Below are 26,953 nucleotides of genomic sequence, written 5' to 3'. Positions count from 1 at the left end.
ACCATGAGTAATTGGAGTGGACTCTGATGCCACTTCATATTGCTTCAACTCTTTAATTACGTTCTTCTTACCGAAGTTTGATTGGGAGGACGTCGATACCAACGTTTCACCCAAAGTTTCATGTCTAATGGTCGTATAAGTTGCAAGCTAGCTATATTTAGACACAGCTAGTTGCTTAAGTGGTACTACGATGCATTTTTGTGAAATGCTTGTTACAGGTCTCTAATTACTATAAAGCCCGTTCGCATAATACTCTCAATTATGTTTTCTTATTGTTGATATGCCTAGGTATGGGATCGATCAGTCCGTGTTATAAAACTGAGTTTGGCAGACCTATGCCGAATATTGTCATTACCTGTGAAATATCCCAAATTTAATGCAAAATGTGCCATGTGGTGAATGTACTGCGTTAAATGCAATACATTAAGACATTTTTCCAACTCCCAAATTACTGAATGTTTACAGGAAATGGTGAATTGTTCAAATATTTTCTAGGATAATAATAATAATTTACAAAGTAGTACAAAATGAGTAATCTCACGCTGATAGAAAGTCGTCACAGGTAAACTGCGATATCCGTTGACAGTGTGCTGCAATGGCCTCGTGACGCGGAAAATGAGGTTTAGTTTTTTCTTCCTTATTTGGGGTCGAAAAGTCAATATTCTTTGCCAGTCTAACTGTCACCAATAGTCATTACAATAATTTGTTACTACAAATGAGAGGGAGTTCTCAGGAAAAAAGTATAAAAGAGGTGTTTACAATTACTCACAATTACTACATAAAAATGTCTGCACATTTAATCCTCAAATCAGGAGGAAAAAGATTTTAGAACTTATAGTGAATGTCCAAGTGTTACCCATTTCACGTGTAAATTACAGTACGCTGACAACTAAAATTACTTACTACTGAAGACACCTCTTTGTTGTTGTGAATATTTTCTGCAACATTTTTAGGACAGAGTTAAATCGGTACTGATCTACTGTTTTAAAATTCTTCAGAAACCACACTAAATTTTGCTACGATTTACAAACCGGTCAGTAACACTCGTGTTGTCATCTCCTATTGCCAGAATTCTGAATACTTTTCGTCTTTTTAAAATGAACCCGAAATATTGTCAGTTGTGGTCATACACTTTACGGTTTCTTGAGAACCTTCAGTGAACAATGGGTAATACTTTCCGTGGTATTCATTATTTTGAGAAAGAGAAATTTTAATTTTTGTTTGGAGCTTTGTGACTTTTTGGCGAAACAAATTTCATACTTTTTGCTCATGTCCCTCATTTCACATTTGGAAAATAGCTCCTTTTTTATTTAGTTAGGTCTGAAATATAGACTTCTTGGCGAAATAAGTTTTATATTTTTTCATTCCTATATTTTACATGTGAAACATATATCCATTTATGTTCACATGTAAAAAATCTGTCCTTACATTTTCACATGCTAAAATATAAGATTTCTCTTCATGTTTTGGGATCATTTACTGGCTATATGTAGAAAATTTGTACCTGCAACAACAAAAACGAGTACTTGGTGAGCTAGAATAAATAAATAGAAACTGCCTATAATTTCAGACATGTAAATTAATCTTTGATTTACAAAAATTTGACCAGACGCCGTTCGCGTCTCTCTGAAATTACTTCCACTTACTTCCTTGATAACAACGACAAACCCGCTGTGAGGTATTGTTGAGCCGGACTTGCATTGTTTTCAGAAAGGTCAATTAGTTTACAAAACGACAAAATATAAGTTACTGCGACAGATATGTCTACCAAATCCTACCGCTTTCTTAAGTCACGCATATTTATATTATTATCCTTTGAAAGAGGTAAATTTACGAAAACGGGGTGGAGAGAAGTTGTTTTGTTGAAGCTTACTCTTGTAAACTTCCATTCTTCAGCAATTTTGGCGTTTAATAAAAAAAAAAAATTCTTTTCCTACGTTGATACCGGATATATTTAATCTTTTGGTACCAAAAACTATGTAATTTTAATTCGTGGCTTCGCACTCGTTAAAATATCATGTTTTTCGTACTTCACAGTGAAATATATCTGGTATTAACATAGGAAAAGAAAATATCCTCTATATATCTTCACATATGAAAAATATATTCTAATATCTCCACATGCAAAAAAATAAATCATATCCCAGCATGTCATGCGACACTTGATTGTGTGTGGATACAAAAGTTGTACTTTCAGCAATGAACGCCAGTACTTTGTGAGCAAAAACAAATAAATAGAATACGTCTAGAAACTGATTAGACCCCGTTCGCGCCTGTCAGAAGCTATATCCAGTTAGCTCTTTGACAGAAATGACAAAACCTCTGTGATGCACTTGCTTTGCTTTCAGATAATTTTAAATAATTTACAAACTGACTAAAATGAAATTTAATGTGACAGATCAGTTCGACCACATCCTACCGAAGTCATGTATATTTATAAATATGGGATAGTGCTATGAAGGTGAGGTGAATTTACTTAAATAGGATGAGGGTGAGAACGTGTGTGCCAAAGAGTTAGTCTAATTTTCTAAACTTCGATTCTAAAGCAAATTTGGTATGTAATAAAAAGAAAATTTTCTTAACCTACGTTATAATATCATATAAATGTACGTGACTTAAGAAAGTGGTAGGATGTGGTTGAAGTAATATGTCGCAGTAAATTACATTTTTGTCATTTTGTAAAGTATTTGACCCTATCTGAAAAAATAAAGTTAGTTAGCTTCAGCAATGCATCACAAAGGTTTGTCATTGTTGGCTAGGAGTTAAGGGGAAATAACTTCGGATAGACCCGAATTGCGTCTGGTCAAATTCCTTATGAAAGAGTAATTTTCATACCTGAAATGTATGGGAGTTTCTATTTATTTGTACTATATGTTGTTTTCTTTCTTTATTTTTAAGGCATATAGCATCCTCTTCAACATGCGATTGGGATAAATACATCAAGCCAACTTGAGAGAAAAGTGTGAAATGATTACAAGCCGTATACATTCTCCTTTTAAACGCAAACCGCACATGTATATGTGACAGCGATATATGGGTTGAACACGTTTCGCTAAGTACTACAAAATCATGTAAAATCTTTGGAGTTTTACACATTAGAAGAAAGACCACTCAAAGCACCGCTACCTTCAACATACACGTGATTAATACCTGATCAGCCTTTGCACTGAACACCTGTGCATTCGTATCGCTATAGGTTGCTTCTGTAAACTCTATCAATGTAGCCTATGTTAATTCTGTAAACTCTATCAATGTTGCCTATGCTAATTCTGTCAACTCTATCAATGTAATTTATGTTAATTCTGTAAACTCTGTCAATGTAGCCTATGTTAATTCTGTAAACTCTATCAATGTATCCTATGTTAATTCTGTCAACTCTGTCAATGTAATCTACGTTAATTCTGTCAACTCTATCAATGTAGCCTATGTTAATTCTGTCAACTTTATCAATGTAATCTATGTTAATTCTGTCAACTCTATCAATGTAATCTATGTTAATTCTGTCAACTCTATCAATGTAATATATGTTAATTCTGTCAACTTTATCAATATAACCTATGTTAATTCATTCAACTATCAATGTAACCTCTGTTAATTCTGTCAACTACACACAGCCAACAACCACAAGATATCTAAGCTTTTCTAGTGATAATTTCTTACTTACCAGAATAAAAATGACATTTGCAAATTTAAAGACGGTTTGATTGCTACTTGAAAAAAGCACGAATCTAAATAAGTTGGTACCAGCAAAAATGTAAGGCTCCAAGTCGTCAAATGCAATTAAAACCTCAGACTTACTAGCAGTTTTGCTATGAATTAGTAGAGAAGACCGGCTTAATACCGGCATTTAATTATTCTTATACTAACAAGTTACAGACAGAATTTCTCACGTTTTAATGTTCGTTTTTATTTTAAAAAAGATCAAGAAAATCAGTCACAGATTTTAGTCTTTGAATCAAATGTCAACAAAATTATTAACATTGAAGATGACATAAACGGAACTCATTCGTCAATTCTAGAAGATCTATAATTTACAAATCAAACAGAAGATCACTGTAGCTGAATGATTGTAGTAACTTTCAACACAATAACATTTAGAGTTCAATAGTCCGAAGCTTCTTTAGTTCGAGGTTCGTAACTACGAGGGTAATGGTCGAAAGGTGCACAAGTTTGTTAGAAGGTTTTGTAGTCCGAAGGTTTTTGACAACAAGGGGTACATTGGTCTGAAGGGTCATTAGTCCAAAAATATTTAAAACAGGGTTTACATGTCCGAAGTATTTGAAAATGGTTCATTAAATCGAACATTCAATATTTCGAATGCATTTTTATTGCTCCAGACTAACGCACCTTCGGATCGTAGAACCTTCGGAAGACTGAAGCCTTCTTTTAGACCATCGAACCTTCGGATTAATGCTCCTTTGGACCACTAAACCTTAGAGCCATTAAACCTTTGTTTCGGACCCTTGACTCTTCAAATCAATGAATAATCGAAACGTTATCAATACACATTAGGAATTTATTTTTAGACCGGATGCGTCGAGGGAATGGATCGTTGCTGTACAAGGCGCATCAACACACAAAAGATTTATATGATGCTGAGGCAGTTGGAATAAACTGTATCACACAGAGACACATCACAGAAGCTCATCTGTCCTGGACAGGACAAGTTTCAATTCCACACCCTTCTGGTCACAAGTCAGGCAAGCTAGCACTTTGCCACTGAGGCTTGCTCGATATGGAATTGACCAGAAGAGGTACAAGCTTGCGAGTCAAAAGAAAAAATGAAACGAAGTCATTAATATGTGTTGATGTGATTGTCTTGACACGGAAGCACAGTACTGATAGCTACATTTATTGATCTGATATTGCTTTAACAGAGCTTATTGCTACATATATTTGTCTCACATTGCAATCAGAGAACATATTGCCACATTTATTAGTCTGACATTGCCATCAGATAACTTATTGCTACATTTATTTGTCTGGCATTACTATCACAACTTATTGCTACATTTATTTATCTGGCATTGCCGTCACATAACTTATTGCTACGTTTATTTGTCTGGCATTGCCATCAGATGACTTATTGCGACATTTATTTGTCTGACATTGCCATCAGATGAATTAGTGCTACATTTATTTGTATGGCATTGCCGTCACAACTTATTACTACATATATTTGTCTGGCATTGCCATCACATAACTTATTGCAACATTCATTTGCTGGTATTGCCATCACAGAACATATTGCTACATTTATTTGTCTGGCATTGCCATCAGATAACTTATTGCGACATTTATTTGTCTGACATTGCCATCAGATGAATTAGTGCTACATTTATTTGTATGGCATTGCCGTCACAACTTATTACTACATATATTTGTCTGGCATTGCCATCACATAACTTATTGCAACATTCATTTGCTGGTATTGCCATCACAGAACATATTGCTACATTTATTTGTCTGGCATTGCCATCACTGTATTTGCATAACAGTATTACCAAAGTATATATATTTTAATGACTATGCCATAACATTGATCTCATGAACCGTCAGATTAGGGATAACGTTAGCTGCAAAAATGCGGCTCTTAGAAAGTAAAATTAAGGGACTACATTCAAGTTACATTGATTGATGTACACCAGTGACACGATGCAAATGAAAGTGGATGTATGATACACCGACGTAACTGTTGATATGCTATTATTAAAAGGTTCAATATTATTTAGCAGTTGTAGAAAAATTGGAACAAAACTTCCGATAGTATCAGCCATACCTAAATATCGAATCGTTGCTTTTTACTAACAGGCACACGGAATTCAGATATAGTCTTGACCTTAGCATATATAGGTTAAACTTGTCCATGTCCCACGATATGTCCTAGAAATGTTACACTAACACGGCAGAACTGACTTTTTGATACATTAATTGTCAAACTTGCATCAGTGAGACTCAAAGAATTTACTAATTGTTACTAAATGTACTTCCCCTAGTGCCGTTGTAGATGATGATATCATCGATATAAGCATCACGATTATCTAGACTAGAGATAATCATAGTCATTAGACGTTGAAAAGTACTTGGCGAACCTTTCATTGCAAACGGCATCACTTTATATCGATAAAGTCCATCTGGAGTCACGAATTCCGAAATTTTCTTTGCTCTTTCCGTCAGTGGAATTTGCCAAAGTCCTTTGAGAAAGTCAAATTTGGTGACATTCTTTGCATTTCCGATTTTATTAATGCAAGCATCGACTCTTGGTAATGGGAAATGAATCTGTTATAGTCACAGTGTTCACCTTTCTATGATCAGTACACATACGGATAATTGTATCTGTTTTCGGAACAAGTATAGTTGGTGAGCTCCAGTCACTTTTACTGGGCTCTATTAAATCATTCTCCAGTAAGTACTAAATTCCTTTTCTCAAGTATTCCTGTTTAAGAGGGTTCATCCTGTATGGATGTTGTTTCAGAGGTAGGGAATTTACAACTTCAACGTCTCATGGAATATTTTCTTCGTTTTTGAAGAAACATCCGGAAATAAGTACATATATTCAAATAATTGCTGTTGCAAATGTGAAAGTTTCTGGTCCAGATCATTCATAATTTCTGAATTCTAAACATTTTTCGCTCTTAAAATCAGTAGAATCCGATGGTATTCCTTCTCTTAAACCTTCAATGAGTAGGACGGTTAAAACTAAATTAATTGCATAATTAACCTGGCTATCTCTCTCAACATACTGATACTCCTTTCATTTATTTAGATCCTAGGAGTACTTTTATTAATATTTAGTTCATTCATTTTCTTCTTAAATTTGTAAGGAACGTAATGCCTAAACTAATGAAAATTGTGAAGAATGAGCAAGAGAGACAGAACTCTATTAACAGACTAAAAAGTTATCTCTAGTATAGTTCTGTCGAACAGTAATTTCCATGTTAACCCGAATTGCTGAATGCCAAATTCAAGCATAATTACCTGGAAATTTTGACCTAATGTTTGACCCTTGGCCCGGTTGGACAAATTTGGGAAGACCAAATTGAGTAAACAATACTTTAATGAAGCTTTTACTATTGTTTTATATTTAATATTCCTCAAAGGAAGTGCCTCTGGGAACCTTGTTGACACACACAGTATGGTCAACAAGTATTGGTTACCTGAGTTGGTCTTAGGTAAGGGACCAACACAATCTGCCATCATTTTTCTAAATGGTTCGTCAAATGCAGGAATAGGTTGTAAATGAGCCTTATGAATTTTCTGATTGGGTTTTCCTACCATTTGTCAAGTATAACAAGCTCTGCAGTATTTACAAACATCACTTTTGATTTTTGGCCAATAGAAGTGATTGAAGATCTTGTGATAAGTCTTATGAATCCCTAAACGACCAGCAAAGGAGTTTCATGGGCCAGACTAAGGATTTCCTGTCTGTACGATTTAGGAACTATAAATTGATAGTTCACTGACCACTCGTCACCAGCAGGTACCTCGGGAGGTCTCCATTGTCTCATAAGTTCGTTTTAATTAAATAGCAGACACGTACTTCAGTGGCCTCAGTTTCACTATTGGCCCTTTGAAATAAACAGGAGATCTCAGGATCTTTTTCTGTTCGACGTCAAGTGATTTTCGTTTATCACCATGATTAGAATAAAGAGAATGAGTAGTTAAAAGATCACTGTGATAAATACCTTTTGATTGATTCAAACAACGAGTGAAAGTAACCTCATCAAAAGCCTGAGAAATACATGTGTCAGCTAAAGGAATACTTTCCTGATCAACACCATTCGCAAGATCATTCTCTGCCATAGCTCTAGCAACTGCACAAGTTGGATATAAAGCAGGGAGTTCTTTTTTAATATAATCAACTTTCTGATCCAAACAAGGCTTGGCAATTACATGTGGATTAACCACAAACGTATCTCCAACTACGTCGTTGCCTAGTAATAAATGGATACCCTCAACGGGTAAAACAGAGACCATTCCGACTGTAACGGGTCCTGAAACTAAGTCTGATAACAAATTTACACAATGGAGAGGAACATTAACACAGCCGCACTCTACTCCCTGAATAAAACTAGGCTTCATTAAAGAAGATTTTTCAGAAATAGGCAAAGGACCCGATAATAAAAGAGTATGATAATCGCCTGTGTCCCATAAAATTTTAATAGGGATAGGATTGGCCGAATAACCTAAGAGTGATATAGAACCCTTCGACATGAATGGTTGATAATTCTCCATAATCAAATAAGACTGGGGTTGATTAGACCCAACAAATGAAATATCTTTCAATACATGACCGTGACCGTGACCTCCTAGAAATATGAGCATTTGGAATAGGTCTGTCTTGATTCAGATGCTTATTTTTCAGTTTGTAGCAATCATAAATAACGTGTCCTTTCTTCTTGCAATAAATACAAGTAAGAAGAGACAAGGCTTTTTTTAATCAAACTTATCAGAAGCTTGATTTCTAAAAGTTGTGCCAGCATGAATTTTAGAATGGATTGTATTAGGCTGAGATACGTTTCGACCAGAAGACTGCTTAGTTAAAGTCTTGCCGACAAAAGTAATTTTATGAGTTAAAGAATACTCGTCAACAGTAGGAGCAGCATTTTCCAAAGTTTCGATCATATGTTCATCCAGACCAGCCTCAATGTCACTATGGACATGGTTCTTGAACTCTTTAACCAATATGAATTATCTGTGACTTCTGTACTCTCAATTAACCTTTTTGAGGAGCACCACGTATAAAATTGTCGTGCTTTTCCCATGCAAGTTCGCCATAGGTATATTCAGTTGATTTAATAGGATCCCTTCAAGATATAGTCCTTAACTACATCCTAGTCAGCGCTCTGCTCTAGTGACAGTGGAATGTAAATATCACGAGCTTTACCAGTGGGTATACATTGTAACAGTAGGGTCCAGTACTCTTTTGGCCACTTCATATTTTCAGAAATTTTGTCTAAATAAGGAAAATATTTGTCTACTTTTTTCAGGAATAGGGATACCAAGTTGATATTTCTTAAAACATCAAATGTAGGGGAGTGTTTTCCTTTTACCAGCTCTAATACTTTTAACCTAATTTCAAATCCCCTTTCTTCCTTTTCTCTTTGCATTTGCATCAGCATATCGTCTTTTTCTTTTTCTAATTGCATCTGTCTTTCCTCCCTTTTTCTTTCCATTGTATCATTTCTATCTGAAACTGAACCTGTCTTATCTCTAATTCCACATTTGTTAGTTATTCTTCCATTTTCAAAATTTATAACGACTCCTGGGTAGATTTACAAAAATTCTCTATTTTAATGATATTCCAAAAAAGCCTGTTCATTTCACTAAAGATTTCTAAAAATGAAAAATATTGATTGGGATTTAAAACCAAAAATTTCAAAAAAAAGGGGAATTTCAAAAACAAAGTGTTCTAAAATATTTTAGCCGAAATTAATGTATTCTAAGGACGAACGCCCAATTTTCCTTGTTACGTGTTTAGGCTCTAACAAAAAGTGAAGACAACAAGCTTTGTAAAATTTAACAAATAATTTATTTCCCTAGGAAAACAAATTAAAACTGAGAAAAGGAACTTACATTTTTACAAATTAAATCCAAAATTAATCCAAGAATTAAAAATAAAATAGAAGTCCTATAAACGAAAATGTCCTAATAAAACTGAGTTCGAATCCCGTTGAAATAAAAAATGCAAGATGATTACGTATGCTTTGGTCAGCGGCGTATTGATGTGTCACCAGTTCTGTGGTGAATCACAGAAAACAATATTCCAGTGTTTGAATTCTGTGTAAATTTCAATAACTGTCCTTGTCCAAGAACACTAGTATTTCCAAGAGAAGAATCACCTGCGAACCATGACAAGGCCACCAGTTTCCTTTGATGGCGTTTTTTGGTGATCTTTATTGACAGATATGGGTCATTTCTTGTCAGTTAAGAGAAGTGGGAGGACATGTGCCTGAAATCAAACAATACAAATCCAGACATGTAAAGCAGTATTTCAACAGGGAAATAAATTTTCAGCAAACTCTTATTTGTGCCTTTTGTGCAACATTTTTACTGCGATATGATCGAAAAGAGTGTATGTCTGTAGTACAAAGACCGGGGCCCCGAGTGGCCGAGTGGTCTAAAGCGCTCTCCGTTACGGATCACTGCCATCTCACCTCTGTCTGCGTGGGATCGAATGTCAGATTCAGCAAATGTGGGTATGTGAGAAAACTTGCCAGTAGCTTCTCGTGGGTCGGTGGTTCTTTCCGGGGTTTTCCTGGGTTCTTCCTCCACCATTAATACTGGCCGCCATGTATAACCTATCGTGTGCTGACATATGGCGTTAAACCCTACAACAACAACAACAACAAGGACCGAAGAAGTGTATGTCTATACTACTAAGACCGAACAGAGTGTATATCTGTACTACTAAGACCGAAAAGAGTGTATCTCTTTACTACTAAGAACGAAAAGAGTGTATGTCTGTACTACTAAGACCGAAAAGATTGTATGTCTGTATTACTAAGACTACAAACTCAGGTCTTTGTTTTCATGATACAATTTTAGGCCAATGGTTATGGAAATATTTTAAAATCTTTCAGAATATTGTATGGCTTGTATATTTTGCGTTGGAGGGGGTAGCTATATGCGATCATTCAAATGGGGTCATTAGCGCATGACCATTAAAGAAATGGCTATATAATTAGGCAAACTATTTGCCAAGGCTTGGTAAAAAGGATTCACAAACTATATGTCTGTTTTAGGAAAACCACCATGACTTGGCACTGCGTGTTATTAAATGTGCTATAACGTGAAAAGGGCTGCGTGTAAAGAAGGAAAAAATTACATGCGCACTGGTTGAAGTAGCTCAAGAAAAGTTATATTTGATCCTTATACTGCATGTAATCGTTTGCATTTTCCATTTTACAAGTAAGCATTTAACAGTTACAAATAAACGATTTATATTCTAGACACTTAAGTTACAATACTATGTCTAAATTTAGCCGACAACTCTGGTAAATATTCTAGTGATAAGCTGAAGCGGTTTCAAGAAAACGCTCACTCACACTCCATGTAATGTCAGATTATTGCATACGTTCCACTTTTTCACCTGTAGCTATAAACATTATATCATAATAATTATTTGGCCAAGGTCGTTTATGATGCACTCTGCTCATTAATAACAGGAAAATACGACCGTGTCATTTGAATGTCAAAGCACACCCGTAGTCACAAAACTTGATGCAGTGTTTGTTTGATCCCTACTGTTTTGTCGCCTTCTATTACGAGAATATAGATACTTCGGGCAGCACACAAATATTATTTTTCCAAAAGCTCTTCTAAAATCTCTCATGGATAAAGCGTATATTATTGGATTGACTCCGGAGTTGATATATCCCAACCATGTAAACACTGGGAAAAGAATGTCTGTAAGTATTACACAATTCGCCTTACATATTCCAAACAATGTATTAGTTATAAAGAATGGCAACCAACATATGATGAATACACCCACTACAATTCCGAGAGTTTTGGCCGCTTTCTTTTCCCTGGCAAATTTCGTTAAGCGTTTTGTGATTGCAAGATGACGTAGACGCTTTGTGATGAATTTTACAGTTTTGTGATCCCCATGAGCCTCATGATTGGGTGACTGGTTCGGAGAGAGCGAATGACAATCGGCTGAAGTGTTGTGCATTACATTCTCAGTTTCACTGTCACTATCATGTCGAAGCACACGCGTGTCAGATGGAGTTTCTACCCTTTTGGGTCTCCCTCTGTGAATTCTCAAGGTCATTACTCCACCAGGTCCAAACAGCCGTGATGATGTCATGATCTTTGTCCCGGTCTTTATGCTTTTCGTCTGCTCAGTTGCAGCTCTGTAAATTTTGGCGTAAACAAATATCATTACTATTGTTGGGCAATAAAACGATATAAGTGAAGAAATTATCAAATAGACACTATCCTCCGTAAACATGCATCTCTTGTCAGGCATATCGGGTGGGGTCACTGCTTTCCACCACGCAATGGCGGGAAAAGATATTCCCGCCGAGCAAAGCCACGCAAACGTGATCAGAATAGACACTTTGCAGGTGGACATGCGGCTAGGATACTCTATTGGGTTTGTTATCGCCCAGTACCTATCCAGAGATATAATACAAAGGTTCAGTATTGAGGCGGTACTGGCCAAAACATCAAATGAATGCCATAGATCGCACCATTCGACGCCATAGAACCAAACCTGATTAGACACCTCATGGCTAATACTGAAGGGCATCACTATGCTCCCAACCATTAGGTCAGCTGTTGCTAAGGAAACGATCATGTAGTTCGTGACTGTCCGAAGGTACACCTCTTTCACGACAGCGACTATGACGAGTAGATTTCCCACGATGGTAACTAAAGAGAAAATTGATAAAACAACTCCAACCGCAATTCGCCACTCTTTTACCTTCAACGTCGTTTCGTCTGACATATTCGTCAGCATTGATCCATTGGAAGTATTTGCAACAGTCAGTGCAAAATTACTGAGGAATGTCGGTTCTAAGATATGTTCCGTGTCGATATCTTCGTACGAGAACGAATAATTCCCTTTTGCCAGCATGTGGTAATCCAAATGAACGCAGTGAAAAACATTAATTTAAATCCCCTTAAAAAAATTCAGGGGTGCTTAAGCAGTATAGAGATCTAAAGACTGAATGCTTGGGTAACGTGTACGGTCAACGATGCTTTTATCTTCGAGAGAAGGAGCACACGCTTTTTCAGCTAAAAACAGTATTCGTCTCTCGTCAGCTTGACATTGAAGATCATGTATGCAAACTCATAAAGTAGATGTTACTTAAAAATCGCGTTTATGTTTCTACTTTAAATAATGATCTGAAAGTAATCTTCGATGGGTATGATATATCATAACCTCACTGTCTAAAATATGTAAGACACAGCGGTTAAAACACTTCTTTTCTCTTCAATGGAAGGTCTTCCTTGATTGGAAACTGTCTCGATGGGTTCACTTTCCACATTTGTCCTGTCATCAATTTGGAACCACTTTCCACATTTGTCCTGTCATCAATTTGGAACCATGCTCATCAGCTATTGTTTTGTTTTATTTTTGTTTTACTGGAATTTTTATTATCAGGACTGACAAATGAGACAGTTGGTATCTGAAACAAAAAAAAAAGAATTTTCTTTGGTATACACTCAATATGGAAAATAATTTAACACTTTTACCATCAGACAGTGACTAATAGATTATGTTAGATTTAATTATATACTGGTAATAGTATATCAAAACACTCGATTTCTATTTGTTTTAAAGAAAAGCATTTCTATGAAGAAGAAAGATTCAGATAAAACATTTTAAACTGAAAAGCCCCATTATTTAATTATGAAGTTTTCCTTCAGTTCTGTTCACATTAAATTACTTTCAAGTATGATTGTTATAAACAAAAATGGATCGAAGATATAATGTTGGAATGTTTAACCGACCGAAATAATTAGGAACACTTTGGTCCAACCACATAGTGAATAATGATCTTCAAATTTAGAGGCCCATGAACTGAAGAGCATTTAGCAAACACAGGAGAAAATAAGTCCAGAGTTTGAACTCTTTTATAAAATTATATGATTTGTGCATCAGAATAAACACTAATATTGATTTAAGTATTCTTAATGACAGCTTTTGAATCGTGTAAGCTTATTGTTAAATGATTGGGGGTTTTTATTGCCAAAATATTCCTATGTGTCTTTTTCTCCGTATGATAATTTGCCTAAAATATCCATTTCTTCGATTCTGTGGAACGACACGACATTAAGTAATCCTGGCAACCATCATGCGTGGTAATTTTCAACTTTTATTTATGAACATGATTTTGTAGTTAATGCCATTAGTACCTAGATATGATTGAATTGTGGCAATGACTTTACCAAAATTTACAAGATGTCTTCCAAAATGGATAGTGGAAATCGACATTGCACAAAGAGAGATAAATATTGTCGTTTGATTCCAAAGTTTATTTCCCTTGCTCAATTCTGACTTTCCCATTTTTCATTCGTGGCTAGGTTCTCTTTTTCACATTAATAATTCTATTTTCATATTTATGATAAAACAACTACGACTCTAACAACAAGATTATTTTTAAAACAAATTCGTGTGCATATTTATTTTTTTTTTGGTCTTGAAGATTAATTGAACTTATATATATATATATATATATATATATATATATATATATATATATATATATATATATATATATATATCTGTGTGTGTGTGTGTGTGTGTGTGTGTGTGTGTGTGTTGTTTTAGGTGTAAAATTGATAGCTGTTTGGAAGACTGGATGTGTATTTATTATGGTATCCGTATGCCTTTTAGATTTCACTTGAGATGATCATATGAACATGTTTATTACTGTTGTTCACTTACATAAATGCCCACATAATTCCCATATTGGCCATGTACATTTTCACTTACATAAATGCCCCACACAATTTCCATATTGCCCATGCACATTTTCACTTACAAAAATGCCCACACCATTCCCATATTACCCTTGCATATTATCACTTACATAAATCCCACACAATACCATACTGGCCATGTACATTTTCACTTACATAAATGCCCAAACAATCTCCATATCGCCCATGCACATTTTCACTTACATAAATGCCCACACCATTCCCATATTACCCTTGCATATTTTCACTTACATAAATCCCACGCAATACCATACTGCCCATGCACATTTTCACTTATATAAAAGCCCACAAAATTTCCATATTGCCCATGCACATTTAGAGACGCGTAAAGCTTCTCAGTGCACGTGAAATGCAAATGCCCTGACAAATTATAGGACATTAACATTCTGATTCATGTAAATACTTTATACGTCATAAGAGCTAAATGAACAAGTTACGTTAATGTGAAGTGAAGCATTGTGTAGGTAAAAGAATTGCAAATGCAGAAACGAAACTAACAACTGATCAAGCGTTAAGTATGTTCTTGTATGCATTAGCGTATTCTGAATGAAAGGCTACATTAATAAGTATTTGTTTTAAAAATCTGCAACAAATCGAACAGAATATAACAATCAAAAACAAAATGGATGGTGACAGCTAAAACAACAGAGTGAGAGACATTATTTGGGAAGTTGTTAAAATCAACACCTTGTTGCTGTTGCCTGATATCGCCGACATCATTAACTAACTGGAAGCATCAGCAAAGCTTGCACAAAATGCAGTTTCAAATCTAAGTGAACACAAACACATATAATTCAAACGCCAGACACTTCGTACATCCAATTAGTAAAACATAATCACAGCTGCTCCATTCCAGGCATGAAAGCGGTTTTACATACGTGATAGAACACGCTCCAGATAACCAAGTGCTTCTCTGCGCCCTTTTGTTTTTGTACCATTTGCTACAATGCAGACATGTTTTAACGTCTTACAAAAGTTTGTAATGTGTTGCAACTCATGTTGCAGTTTACTAACAAAAGCATTTATCTCTTTCACAGTCTTAAGTCAAATGTTAATATGATACCTGTTGAAACAGTTTCTTTTTGTCCGAATCTGTCTAGAAGAGGTGAAATACAATAACTATGCTATATGGATGCTACACTATTTTAAGTGCGTCCAAATCATGCCCAAATAACAATGTTGATGTCACGCTATTTCAAGTACGTCCAAATCATGCCCAAATAACAAGTGGATGGTACTCTATTTAAAATGTGTCCAAATAAGTCCAAAATAAATGACCTGGATGAAGGGTCTCATTACGCATGTTTAACTTGCTGAACACCATATTACCTATACTGTCATATAGTATGCTACTAACCATACAAGCTAACTTTGGAAGCGTTGGTGAAATGAAGGGCTAGCAGAATTATCCAAGGGTTTCTAATTAGTATTTGTTCGTTATCTTATAAAATGTAGCCATTCTATTGTACACGCGTACCCCCGTTGCCAGTCAATCCTGTTTTAGTGGGGAGGAGCGGAACATTCGTCATTCTTTTCTGACGGTGAATTTGGATTGAAAAGGTAGATGCCATCTTTTTTTGTTACGGTCCAGTGAGAACAAAGAAACTCAATCCCCATGAAACCAAGCAACTCGATCCACTGCAACACTGAGCAACTCAGTCAACAGTTATGTCAAGCAACCTAATCCACTGTGACAGCTGGATAGATCTTTTCACGTTTATGGGGGCAGAAATATCATATTGCAAAATATTGCTGAGAGGTAGAAAATTTAAATTCAGTAGGGTCTAATCTACTGGAATATATCACAGTTTCCTTTTGAGCATTTGATACGGTTTTGAGAATATACAGGACAAAATATCTTGGACCGTTACGAGAAGAGGAAAAATGCATTTGCATTTCAGTGAGGCAGCCATAATGTTGACCGCCATTTTCCTCGTTGGCATACCGACATCATGTATTTTGTATAGTGCATTCTTGAATAACACGAATGTAACAAATTTAATATAATCTGGTAGAAACGACAAAGCCGAACCAATACGCTCTTCCTGTCCCCTATATTTACCAATATTTAATATTTATTTTCCGTCTGCTTCAGTACGGTTTCCGTCGCGCGTGTGCATGTGTGTGTGTCTTACACTAAATAATACAAATTTTGCTTGTCTTTTAACACTTAAATTAAATAACACAAACATCTTTTATTTTTAAATAATTTGAGGAATCAAAACTCACTTTTAGTTTTACAAACATGCACATAAAATAGTAAAATAAATGTGTTAGTCATTCAAAAAGCATGAAGATACCACAACAAATCACGCTTGAAAGTATATCTCAACATTACATTTCGGTACTTATGTAGTATGTAATAATGATCAATACAGGACACTTATGGCCATATAACTGCATATGCTATATTTGAACAGCATTATAGACTCGACGCTTGAAAATGGAGAACAATAACTTAAAAGCTTGAAGAAGTACAAAAAGTCACTTTTCACAAGTCATTTTTCCTGGACAATACAATACATTAAGTTAGCAATTAGAAGAGTTATGGATTGAAATTGTTTCCGTCGCATAAAATCGTTTCAAGAATAAAATCACATACTTATGGTATAGAAGGATTTTTAAGAATCGTATACATTTTGCTCAAATGAGAGATTATTATTTTATTATGTATTCCGTATGGATTATGTTCTTGTTACGATTCTTTCGTCGATTTTCGTCCATGTCATACTTTAGTTGTAATATGTATTTTAGGTCTGATAGCCAGCCGTCTATCTACTTGACTAGTATTTTGTGAAAAGCATTAATCAGATGGGCACTGTGAGCTCAATATTATGGTTCGGGCTTCAAGGCCTGTAATGCCATTGCTGTCACACCCCTTACTAAAATCATCAGTTCAGGTTTCGCTGAACAGAAAAGTGCTTTTCATTCTTTAGGGAGATTTGATACCAGGATTGTCATTTTTAAACATAGTAATTTTGGAGAACACTGTATGACATTTATAAGCGTATGCTTTTCCGATAAAACATAACCTTGAGATAGTCAATGGATGTATGATTTGTTCGTATTTATAAGTGGGTGCACTTTACGAAGAATTGTATCTTGCATTGAAAAAAGCTTTCGTTATTTCTGCATTACTGATTAACAAGTTTGACACACGTATAGTTCAGTTCGGTTTATAATCTTTAGCATAAAAGAAGTGGTTGAATGCCGTTAATGGGACCTATCCGCAGGTAACCTGTCAGTTTTCGTGATGTCAGATTTACCACGACAAGTAAATTGGTTAAGGATGAAAACAAACAACGACAGGATCGACCAAATCCAAAATTTGTAGGCTGGTATCGACACATACCGTTTAGCATCTAATAAAAACAAATATCGTTAACTAAGTATAACATAGATTGTTATGGTGTCAGAAAAAAATGAAGAATAACGTTTAAAAGCTGAACGATTAGCACGATTTAAGTGAAGTAAGTATACATATAAGACGTTGTGCCAATGATAATTAAAGTTTTACTCGAAAAATTCCAGTAAAACTTTAATTTTCATTGGCACAGCGTCTTTTCGAGTTACAGTTTAATGACCGGTATGAAGTTGTTTGTTTTTAGTAATGTTCTGACGCTTAAGTGACCGAGTGTTTTTTTAAGCTAACTGTCGTCAGAATTTTACATATCCTGTAACAACTAAGCTCACAAACCCTGACCTTGTTCCTTTTATCCGGAACAAAGCCACACTGAAATAAATACTGGATAATAAAACAGTGCCCAGCCATGAATTTTGATATGAATACTTTATATCAATCATGATCTACAAGAATAACAAAAAAAAAATAAGCCGTATATCTTACCTTTATCATGCAGCAAATTATGTTTATTACAACGTAGAATATTACACAAAGAGGCAAATACAATAATGTCAATTTCCACTCAATTAATAACATCAGGGCCGGCGCTACCATATAGGCAAACTAGGCAGCCGCCTAGGCCGCTGATTTCAAGGGGCGCATTTCTCCAAATCAACAACAGGTTTGAAAAATAAATAAATAAATTTCAGTTTTATTGAGGGTCGTTTTTTATCCTGGTTTATTTCATACAGGGACAAATAATCGGGTAGATTCAGTCTGACCGAAACACCAGGCTGACCGGAACAAGCAAAATGAGTGAGTGAAAATCGCGCGTATACGAAACTTTCAGGACGTAATTACGTTCGCGTGTTTTTATAGGCCACGAGTTTTTCCGTTGAATCACGCGTATACGAAACCTTCAGTTTGCCGCGGAAACCAAATTAAGGGGGGTAACTCCTTATTTTACTAGTAACAACAAGGAAAGAAATGGCCTGTGTGGAGTATTTAAATGTCAGTCTTTATGTTTGTTTATTCTTATCTTAATTTTGCAAATAAAATAGTATCAAGTAGTGTTTTTTGGGGGGTGGGTGGGGCGTCCTTGTCCTGACATTTGAGCACAGAGGGGTAATTTTTTTTTAAAAAATTAAAAATTACCTTTGGTCTGTGCTCAAATGTTGAATTTTTTTTTTTTAATTTATTGTTTATAAATTTTTAAATTGATATTTTCCTGGGGGGTGGGCGCCAGAATCTAACCTTGCCTAGGGCGCCAGATAGTCTGGCACCGGCCCTGAATAACATTACTAACTTTAATAAAATGAATGTTATTAAATATCAATGAATAACATGATTAACATTATCTATCATGCTGCGTTAATCTTATAGTATGTTACATTATGCTTTAGAAAACTACATTTAATTTTAACGAAGGCTCTCCAGCAATCATTAGTAGGGAGGAAGTACTAAAATAGGAGATTCTAATTTATTTGAGACAGTTTACAATTGACTAACTAGTAGCACAAACGTTACTACAAGACCAGATATTAAAAAATAGAAATACCCAACGATAACGGTATTAATTTTAATGAAATTAAGAATGATTTATACAAGCATCTAAGTTTTAGACTTTGTAGGGTGTGGAATGGGTGTTGCAGCTGCTAGTTTTGTTTGTGCAGCTTGTTTCATGTGTATTGTTATACCTTTAGCTTTTACAGAGTTTGGTGCAACCTTACCATGTTTTGTTGTAAAGATAAAGTTGAATGTTACTGATGAAATATTTAGCAGACTAATCACAATGAGTTTAATATGATAACGTATAGAATCAATGGTCGGGGTTATGTATGTCTCGAAAAAAAAATATTTGTTACTTAAATGGCACAGAGAAATTAGGATAGGTTGTCGGACAAAGAAATATATATTTCAAAGGACATTGATAACAAAATAGTACATTAAAAAGTTCATTAGAGACAATATATTCTGTATTTGGCTCTTACAATATTTAAATGATCAAAACGGCTATATTTTATTATAAAACCGACAAGAGTGAGACCAAAACCATATCAATACCTGGCGGTTTATATGATCTTGAAATATACATGAAAAGAAGGAATCACCGCTAATGTTAACTGAACAGAAACCATATAGTTCATGTCAGAAAGACAATCTAATGCGCTAACAGAGGTTTCGTACACGTGCGTGTTGACGCCAGGTACGGAATCTTTTGGAGAACACTAATTTAAAAAATACAGACAACAACATGGAGCGAAAGAGCTAATGCCAAAAAAACCAGCTATGAATTAGAGTATCGTAGAAAAATCTACAAAAGTCTTAAAATTGAAATTGGAAATAGATGATAATGAAAAGATTTTTTTTTAACTTCCCAAGATTTTTATACTAACATTTTATTCATTATACGAAGTGATTTAAAAGGTTTAATTGCTGTTAGAACGGAATGAAATCTAACGTCTGTAGAAAAATACAACAATTATTATAAGCAACGAAATAATCAACGCATTGAAAGATATTGATGAAGATACATTTACTACATGATTTTAAATCCGGTGTAAAAAGGTTTAAAGGTAAAATGCCAGCTGCTAATTATAGTCCTTCACAATTGGTAGAAGAAGACTGACTTTGAAAGAAAAACAGTCGAAAGATAGAGGACTTAAAGACTAAGTTACGTTAATTTGTCTGAAAGTACACGTAAAGACTAATTTAGGTTAATTTGAATGAAAGTACTAGTATATATATATATATACATATGAAAACAAAAACAATATACCATGTATCCCTTTCAGATTTTAGCAATGTAATTCAAGATTTAAATGTGTATACAGCAAAGCAGAAATTTGAACATATTCAAATAGGATTTGTTAAATTTAATGATGAAGAATTTATGAAGCGTTTAGCAAAAGTAAGCAAATATATATATTAATGAACACAAAAAGAAAAATATTTTTGTGAAAACATTATTAAATCTCTGTAAACAACCTATAGTTCAAATATTTGAATTGCAAGCAGCAAAATAAAATATTTGAAGAACGGGACTTATGATTCTCAAAAAATAAGCAGTCTGTTGGAATGCAAAAGGAATATAAAAATAATGAACTTCTTAATAATATTAATGCCGTAAATGGAAACTTCCAGCGTAATTTTTGACGCTCACCAAAGTGTGGGAATATTGAATGTTTATCGGACAGTGGCGGATCGGTTCGAATTCCACTTTAAGATAGGGAAAATCCAGCAAATTGAACTTTGTAGCAGCTGAGAACAGATATTACAATATCCTGCCCACTTTTAAAAAGTTGGTTATGATTCAGCTCTTTTAAGGCAACAGAAAGAAAAAAGAAGTCATTCTTCAGAGACTACCACCTCACCATCTGAGATTGACTGCAATATTGGCCGTGTGTCGGGATCTATGGAGCTATCATGTGGCTGTACCAATTTGATCGCGGACATTGCTTCCAAAACAAAAACTGTTGATTCCATGGCAAAAAAGTGAATCGGTTTTGAGACGCATTGGACTTGGAATGAGTGTACAGGAGATGACCTACTACACATCTTTAATGACAATGGAGGGTGTTCTGGAGTTCCTTCGCAGTCCTTACTACATGCAGAAACTGTGCCAGACAATATTAGGCAGCAAATTCTTACTGGTAAAGACCTGAATTTAGCTTCTTTACCACTTCTTAATATTGACACTAGTAGTGTGAGAACCAATCAAAAGGGCTGTACGTCCAGTTTCAGAATACTGATCCGCCTATCACAGCCATTGACTTTAGGAGAATTCCTCCCTGCATTCTCCAAATATAGAACTATTACGTGCGAGCTATACCCAAATCGTAGGAAAGAATTTAATGAGTATGAAAGGCAGATAATTTTTATATGCTATGGAATTTAGAGGAAGCCTTTTCTAGGATTATCATCGCCCTTTTTCGCTAGAATATCTGCGGTGAATGCACAACAAAAAATTCGGGTCAACTGGGGCAAAGTGGATAATTAACTTTTGTCAAACATGACAGCTGGGTGGAAAGTTATTTCATTTAATCAATGTAATAGTTTTGACCAGTCACCATACAATGCCTATCTAACATGTTTATAAAGGTTTTAGAACCACATGAATTCCCTCCGGACAAAACGTCTAACAAACGTGTATGTATACTTCTATTTCTATCAAGCAAGGAAATGTGCAATACTTGTAATGCAGAAACCAGCTGCAAACATGACGAATGCACTCATATGCATATTTACCTTAATTGCACGAAGTAAATTACGAAAGAGTGCAATGCGGCAAATGACTAATAATCTCAGGTCTCCATTTAAAGGCATCAACTCGAATTAATGTTATGCAACTAGCACTTAAACTGAAAGATTATTATGGCACGTCGACGGCTAAAACTTTAATGGTGGGTTTTCGTGAGGGCTTTGACATTAACATGTAATCTTCTGTACTAGAGAGTCTGAAATATACAGACAATATAACATCTTGCAAACGTATGATGTCAAAGGTTATACAGAAAGAACTGAAGAAATGTTACCTTTTAGGCCCATTTTCCTCTCCCTAGTTTGAAATTTATCGAATCAATCAGCATGGCGTTACTGATTACACTGGAAAATGTCTTATTGTTGACATGTCAGCCCCTTAATGTTCTGAAATCATTAGCATCAATCATCTTATTGATAGAGAAAAACGTTTTCTGACCCATAATAGTTTGATTACGCCATTCAAACGTTGCAGACTTTGAGACGTGGCTCTTGTATGTGTAAGGCCGATATAACCTATGATTTTTAACTCGTATCTGTGAAACCCTCTGAATGGTGCCTTCTGGATGTAAAGCACTTAAATCAATATTTGTTTTTAATTTTTGTTGTCGATCAAATCTAAAATTATTCAACGATTCAGCTAGCATTATATGCAAGATTGCAAAGAAGATATATGGATACCGATACGTCACTTCTTTAATCTGTTAGACGATTCATTGGCAATATATTTTCCTGATGGAGATACTAACCGCACCATGACACTTATCACTCGGATATTTGCTAAACTAAATATCCCACTTTCTCCATGTAAAGCATTTGGGCCTACTCATGTTCTGGAATCTGGGGATTGTGTTGGAAAACGGAAAAATAGGAAGCCAATTTACCTAAGGAAAACAAATAGACAGAATCAGTGCTACTTTTCAACACCTTTTATATCGAGGAAAGTGTACAAGAGAGAATTCTTGAGCTTACTTGGCCAGCTGAGTTTTGAATCCAGGATTATTTTGCAGGCAAAGTCAGTCAAATAACTATATCATCATGTGTATCTGGATAATGAATGCATGTCATGCTTGATTTGGAAATGTAGTATTCCTTTCTTCTGAAATGGAATAGCACGTCCGTTTTCCCTTAATGAACTTACATTTGCTTGCTGACTTCGAACTTCATACTTATGCATCTTCCATTTATGGCTTTGGTGGATTCTTTCAAAATAAATTGGTTGCAGGTAATTGGTCTAATTATATTTATTTTCTACGAAATAAAATCATTCATGGATTTTCGTGGACTATACCATATTAATGCTGCTGCTATTCTTTGCGGTGGTAATTGGACTTATCGTAAAATTATCTTTAACTGTGACAATCAGGCAACAGTTACTATAATTAACAAAGGTCGTCCAAAAAGCATTCTTATGATGAGACTTATGCGGAGACAGACTATGTGCTATGACTTACACCTGTGTTGTGAACGCCGATACATGCCGGGCGTAAGGAATGACTTTGCTGATCCTTTATCTCGCTTAGAGTGGAACATATTTCATCAGCTTGCACTAGAAGCAAACAGGAAAACATGCCCAGGCCTGTATGAGCTTCAGTATTTACAGACGTTATCAACCATCTCTTGGATGCTGCCATCTGCCATGAAAAACAGATAACTGAGCAATCTGGCCCACATCATTTTCTCAGCTTCATGGTTATGACTGGCAATCACAAAAGGTCGGGACTTCCTCAAAGTCCTGAGGATACCCTTCTTCAGTATGTAACACATTCTAATGGACTGCAGAAAATTGCGACACAACACGATTAAATGTTACTTGTGTGAAATGCGTTTACATATTTAATGAGCGGACTTTCAAACCCACTTTTACAGCCAGATGAACATCAGTGCTTTCGTTTGCTCGATGTATTTAAGAGAACTTAACCCACGCAAACTAATCTTGTTAAATCAGGGCTTCCTACAACTTTTCAGATGCTGAAACAATTGTGCGTCCTATTCCGTGCAGGAAATTTTTCAGCATACATTAATCTCTTGATGGAAGTGGTGTCGCGTGCTACATTTTATGGCTTTCTACTGTGTGGGGAATTTGCTGTATATACTAGCACTTTTTATAAATCACTCCATTTATGTCTACAAGAGGTCTCTGCTGCTACTGATTATTTTACTTTAAAACCTTAATCCTCAAAAAACGTATCCTTTCCTCAAAAATTGTTTTGTTTTACTACTGGACGAACAACTGTCTATGCCCCTATTTAGTATTGGTGAAATTTCTGCAAGTACGCTGAAGCAAGAGTGCTCTTCCTATGGACCCATTGTATGTGAATCCTTCTAACAAGGCACTGACAAGAGAGCTGATCAAGCATATTGTACAGATATAACCTCTTTAGAAAAATATAGCCAGATGGTGTTCACTAAATCTGGTCAAAAAATTATAAATATTTTTGAAATGCCTGTAAAAATATATAATGTATATTTTTCGTTCTACACAAGTAGTTACGTATTTTATTATAACATATGCAGAATTTATAATTATGTTAATTATGACAGTAAAAATAGCGATCAGCAGTAAGCATTTTTAGATTTATTTGATGCTAATATTTCAGCAGAATCAAACTAAGTAATGATGATATATTCAGACATAGTGCATCAAATGTTTCTAAATGCAAAGTACGCACATTTGACGAATAATATACATCTTTGGTTTGGCTGAAAATTACTAGTAATAATAAGTAAGATGAAATAAACCTACCAATGCTTTGTTATGAGACGAGAGAGAGATAATGATTTTCAGTATGAGATATTGAAGTATATATTTCATAGTGAGATATTGAAGTATATATTTCATAGTGAGATATTAAAGTATATATTTCATAGTGAGATATTTAATTATGTATTTCATAGGGAGATATTGAAGTATATATTTCTTAGTGAGATATTGAAGTATATATTTCTTAGTGAGATGTTGAAGTATATATTTCCTTGTCAGATATTGAAGTATATATTTCTAAGTGAGATATTGAAGTATATATTTCATAGTGAGATATTGAAGTATATATTTTATAGGGAGATATTGAAGTATATCATTGGGAGAAAAATTAGTACATTTATCTGCTGTTATGCATGATTTATTAAACTGGTATATCCATATTTATGTCTATTTCGTTCTTTTCTTTTTGCTCATTCCCTCTCTCTCTACCTTCATTTCTCTCCCTTCATAGCAGGATGACAAGATCTTAAGTTGTGTGAACTGTAGATTCTCTTGTGTACAAGTATGCAGTCAATCAGGTATCATAACGAAATGCCTAAAAACGAACTCCAAACAGCACAAAAACGAATTCAAGTATTAACTCTTTATAATTAACTTTCTACACGAATGACGTAAACTCTCAGCGATTGAAATGCTTGACCGGTTGCTGTGTCACTCGTACAGTATTGGATACTATGGTATACCTGTAATATTGTACGATCAACGGTATGCACTTTTAAGACTAAACTCGTCATTAACGAAAAGGACTAATATATTTAAATCGCAATTTTAATTCGTATTGAAGTCGTGTTTGAAAATGATGGATAAATCAGGCGTTGAGTGCAAACCGACGTTAAGTGGCAATAAAGCACTGGATGCTGCGTCTGCTACCAACTGCGAGCTTGCCAATGCAACATAAAATGCACGTCTGAATGTATAAATAAACCAAGTAAAAAACGAAAATCCTTACAAGTGAACTCACGATGATTAAAATCTTTTGTTTAAAGATGTTACACTCTGAAATCTGTTAGATATAACTGATGTGTGATATTTATACATTATCCCACCCCAACGGTATCAATCAACGCAATAAATGTGTTAACAAAGATAAGAATTCTCTTCATTTTTGTACAAATACAATCATTATTTTCAGGAAAAAGACAACGTGAAGCAGTATATGTGGAAGTTAAATTTCTAAACGGCGCTGTCACAAAACTATTGTAAAATGTAGAAGTTATCTTGCACGATATAGTAATGCAGCTGTTAATTGCACTGATGCAATATAGAGAAAATGTAATCAAATCGACAGGTTTTGTCATTAAAACCTATTAATAAAAAGAAAATCTACGTTTTCCTAATATATATATATATATACATATATATATATATATATATATATATATATATATATATATATATATATATATATATATATATATATATATATATATATATATATATATATATATAGAGAGAGAGAGAGAGAGAGAGAGAGAGAGAGAGAGAGAGGTATATATTTTTTCGTGATGTGGATTTCCTTTTCACTCGAGCAATATTTCCGCATATCTACTAACGAGGAAATCATCTACAAGTCATAGTTTCATGGTAGCAACTGGTCGGAACAGTCTAACATACAACTCGTCACAAATAAGAAAAGCACCACATAGTGTTAAATATTTTAATGAAAAGCATTTTTGTATTTTTCACATTCTAAGCAATGTAAAACCTGGAAAATATTTGTAAGTACGGAGTTCATAGGCAAAGGACCAACTGTCTTGTTTACGATTTTCAAATTTAGATGACGTAAAATAGAAAGCAGTGGACTTTAAAAAACAGCTATGTTATGTATTTTGGACATTCTGTATAGGATCCAGTACAAAAAGATAGCTTGACTCCAAAGTGAATTGACATAAGGCAAAGTATTCATGTTATCTGCTATCAAGTATTATCATTAACTGGTGACAGAGCAACCGTATTTGCAAGAAGGGGGTATAATAAAGTAATCAAAGAGATATTAGTTAAAAGGCGAAAATAGCTTATTTTTGGCAGTTACAGGAAATGAAGATAATATTCCAGATTGCTTAGATCTACGTTTAGAACTTGAAGACAACATAAACATTTATTATCATTAAATGGCTCAAGCAGCTGTA

At 34.8% G+C, this 26,953-nt stretch overlaps 1 protein-coding gene across 3 annotated transcripts in view; it reads right to left on the bottom strand.

Moving 5' to 3' along the window:
• Nucleotides 1-4,831: 4,831 nt before the first annotated feature.
• The window catches only part of LOC149795523 (dopamine receptor 2-like), a 172,648-nt gene continuing 150,526 nt past the window's right edge, over nt 4,832-26,953 (bottom strand). For all 3 annotated transcript variants that reach the window (XM_089965329.1, XM_089965328.1, XM_089965330.1), the window contains exon 2: nt 4,832-13,139. In XM_089965329.1, coding sequence (XP_089821455.1) covers nt 11,195-12,583 — 1,389 coding nt within the window. In that variant the 5' untranslated portion in view covers nt 12,584-13,139 and the 3' untranslated portion in view covers nt 4,832-11,194. The remainder of the gene's footprint in view (nt 13,140-26,953) is intronic.

The sequence above is a fragment of the Sinohyriopsis cumingii genome, chromosome 7, assembly GCF_028554795.1.
Source record: "Sinohyriopsis cumingii isolate HCF-2022 chromosome 7, ASM2855479v2, whole genome shotgun sequence".
Taxonomy (NCBI): domain Eukaryota; kingdom Metazoa; phylum Mollusca; class Bivalvia; order Unionida; family Unionidae; genus Sinohyriopsis; species Sinohyriopsis cumingii.
The sequence above is the reverse complement of the archived record's forward strand: the minus strand, read 5'-3'. Positions and strand labels throughout refer to the sequence as shown.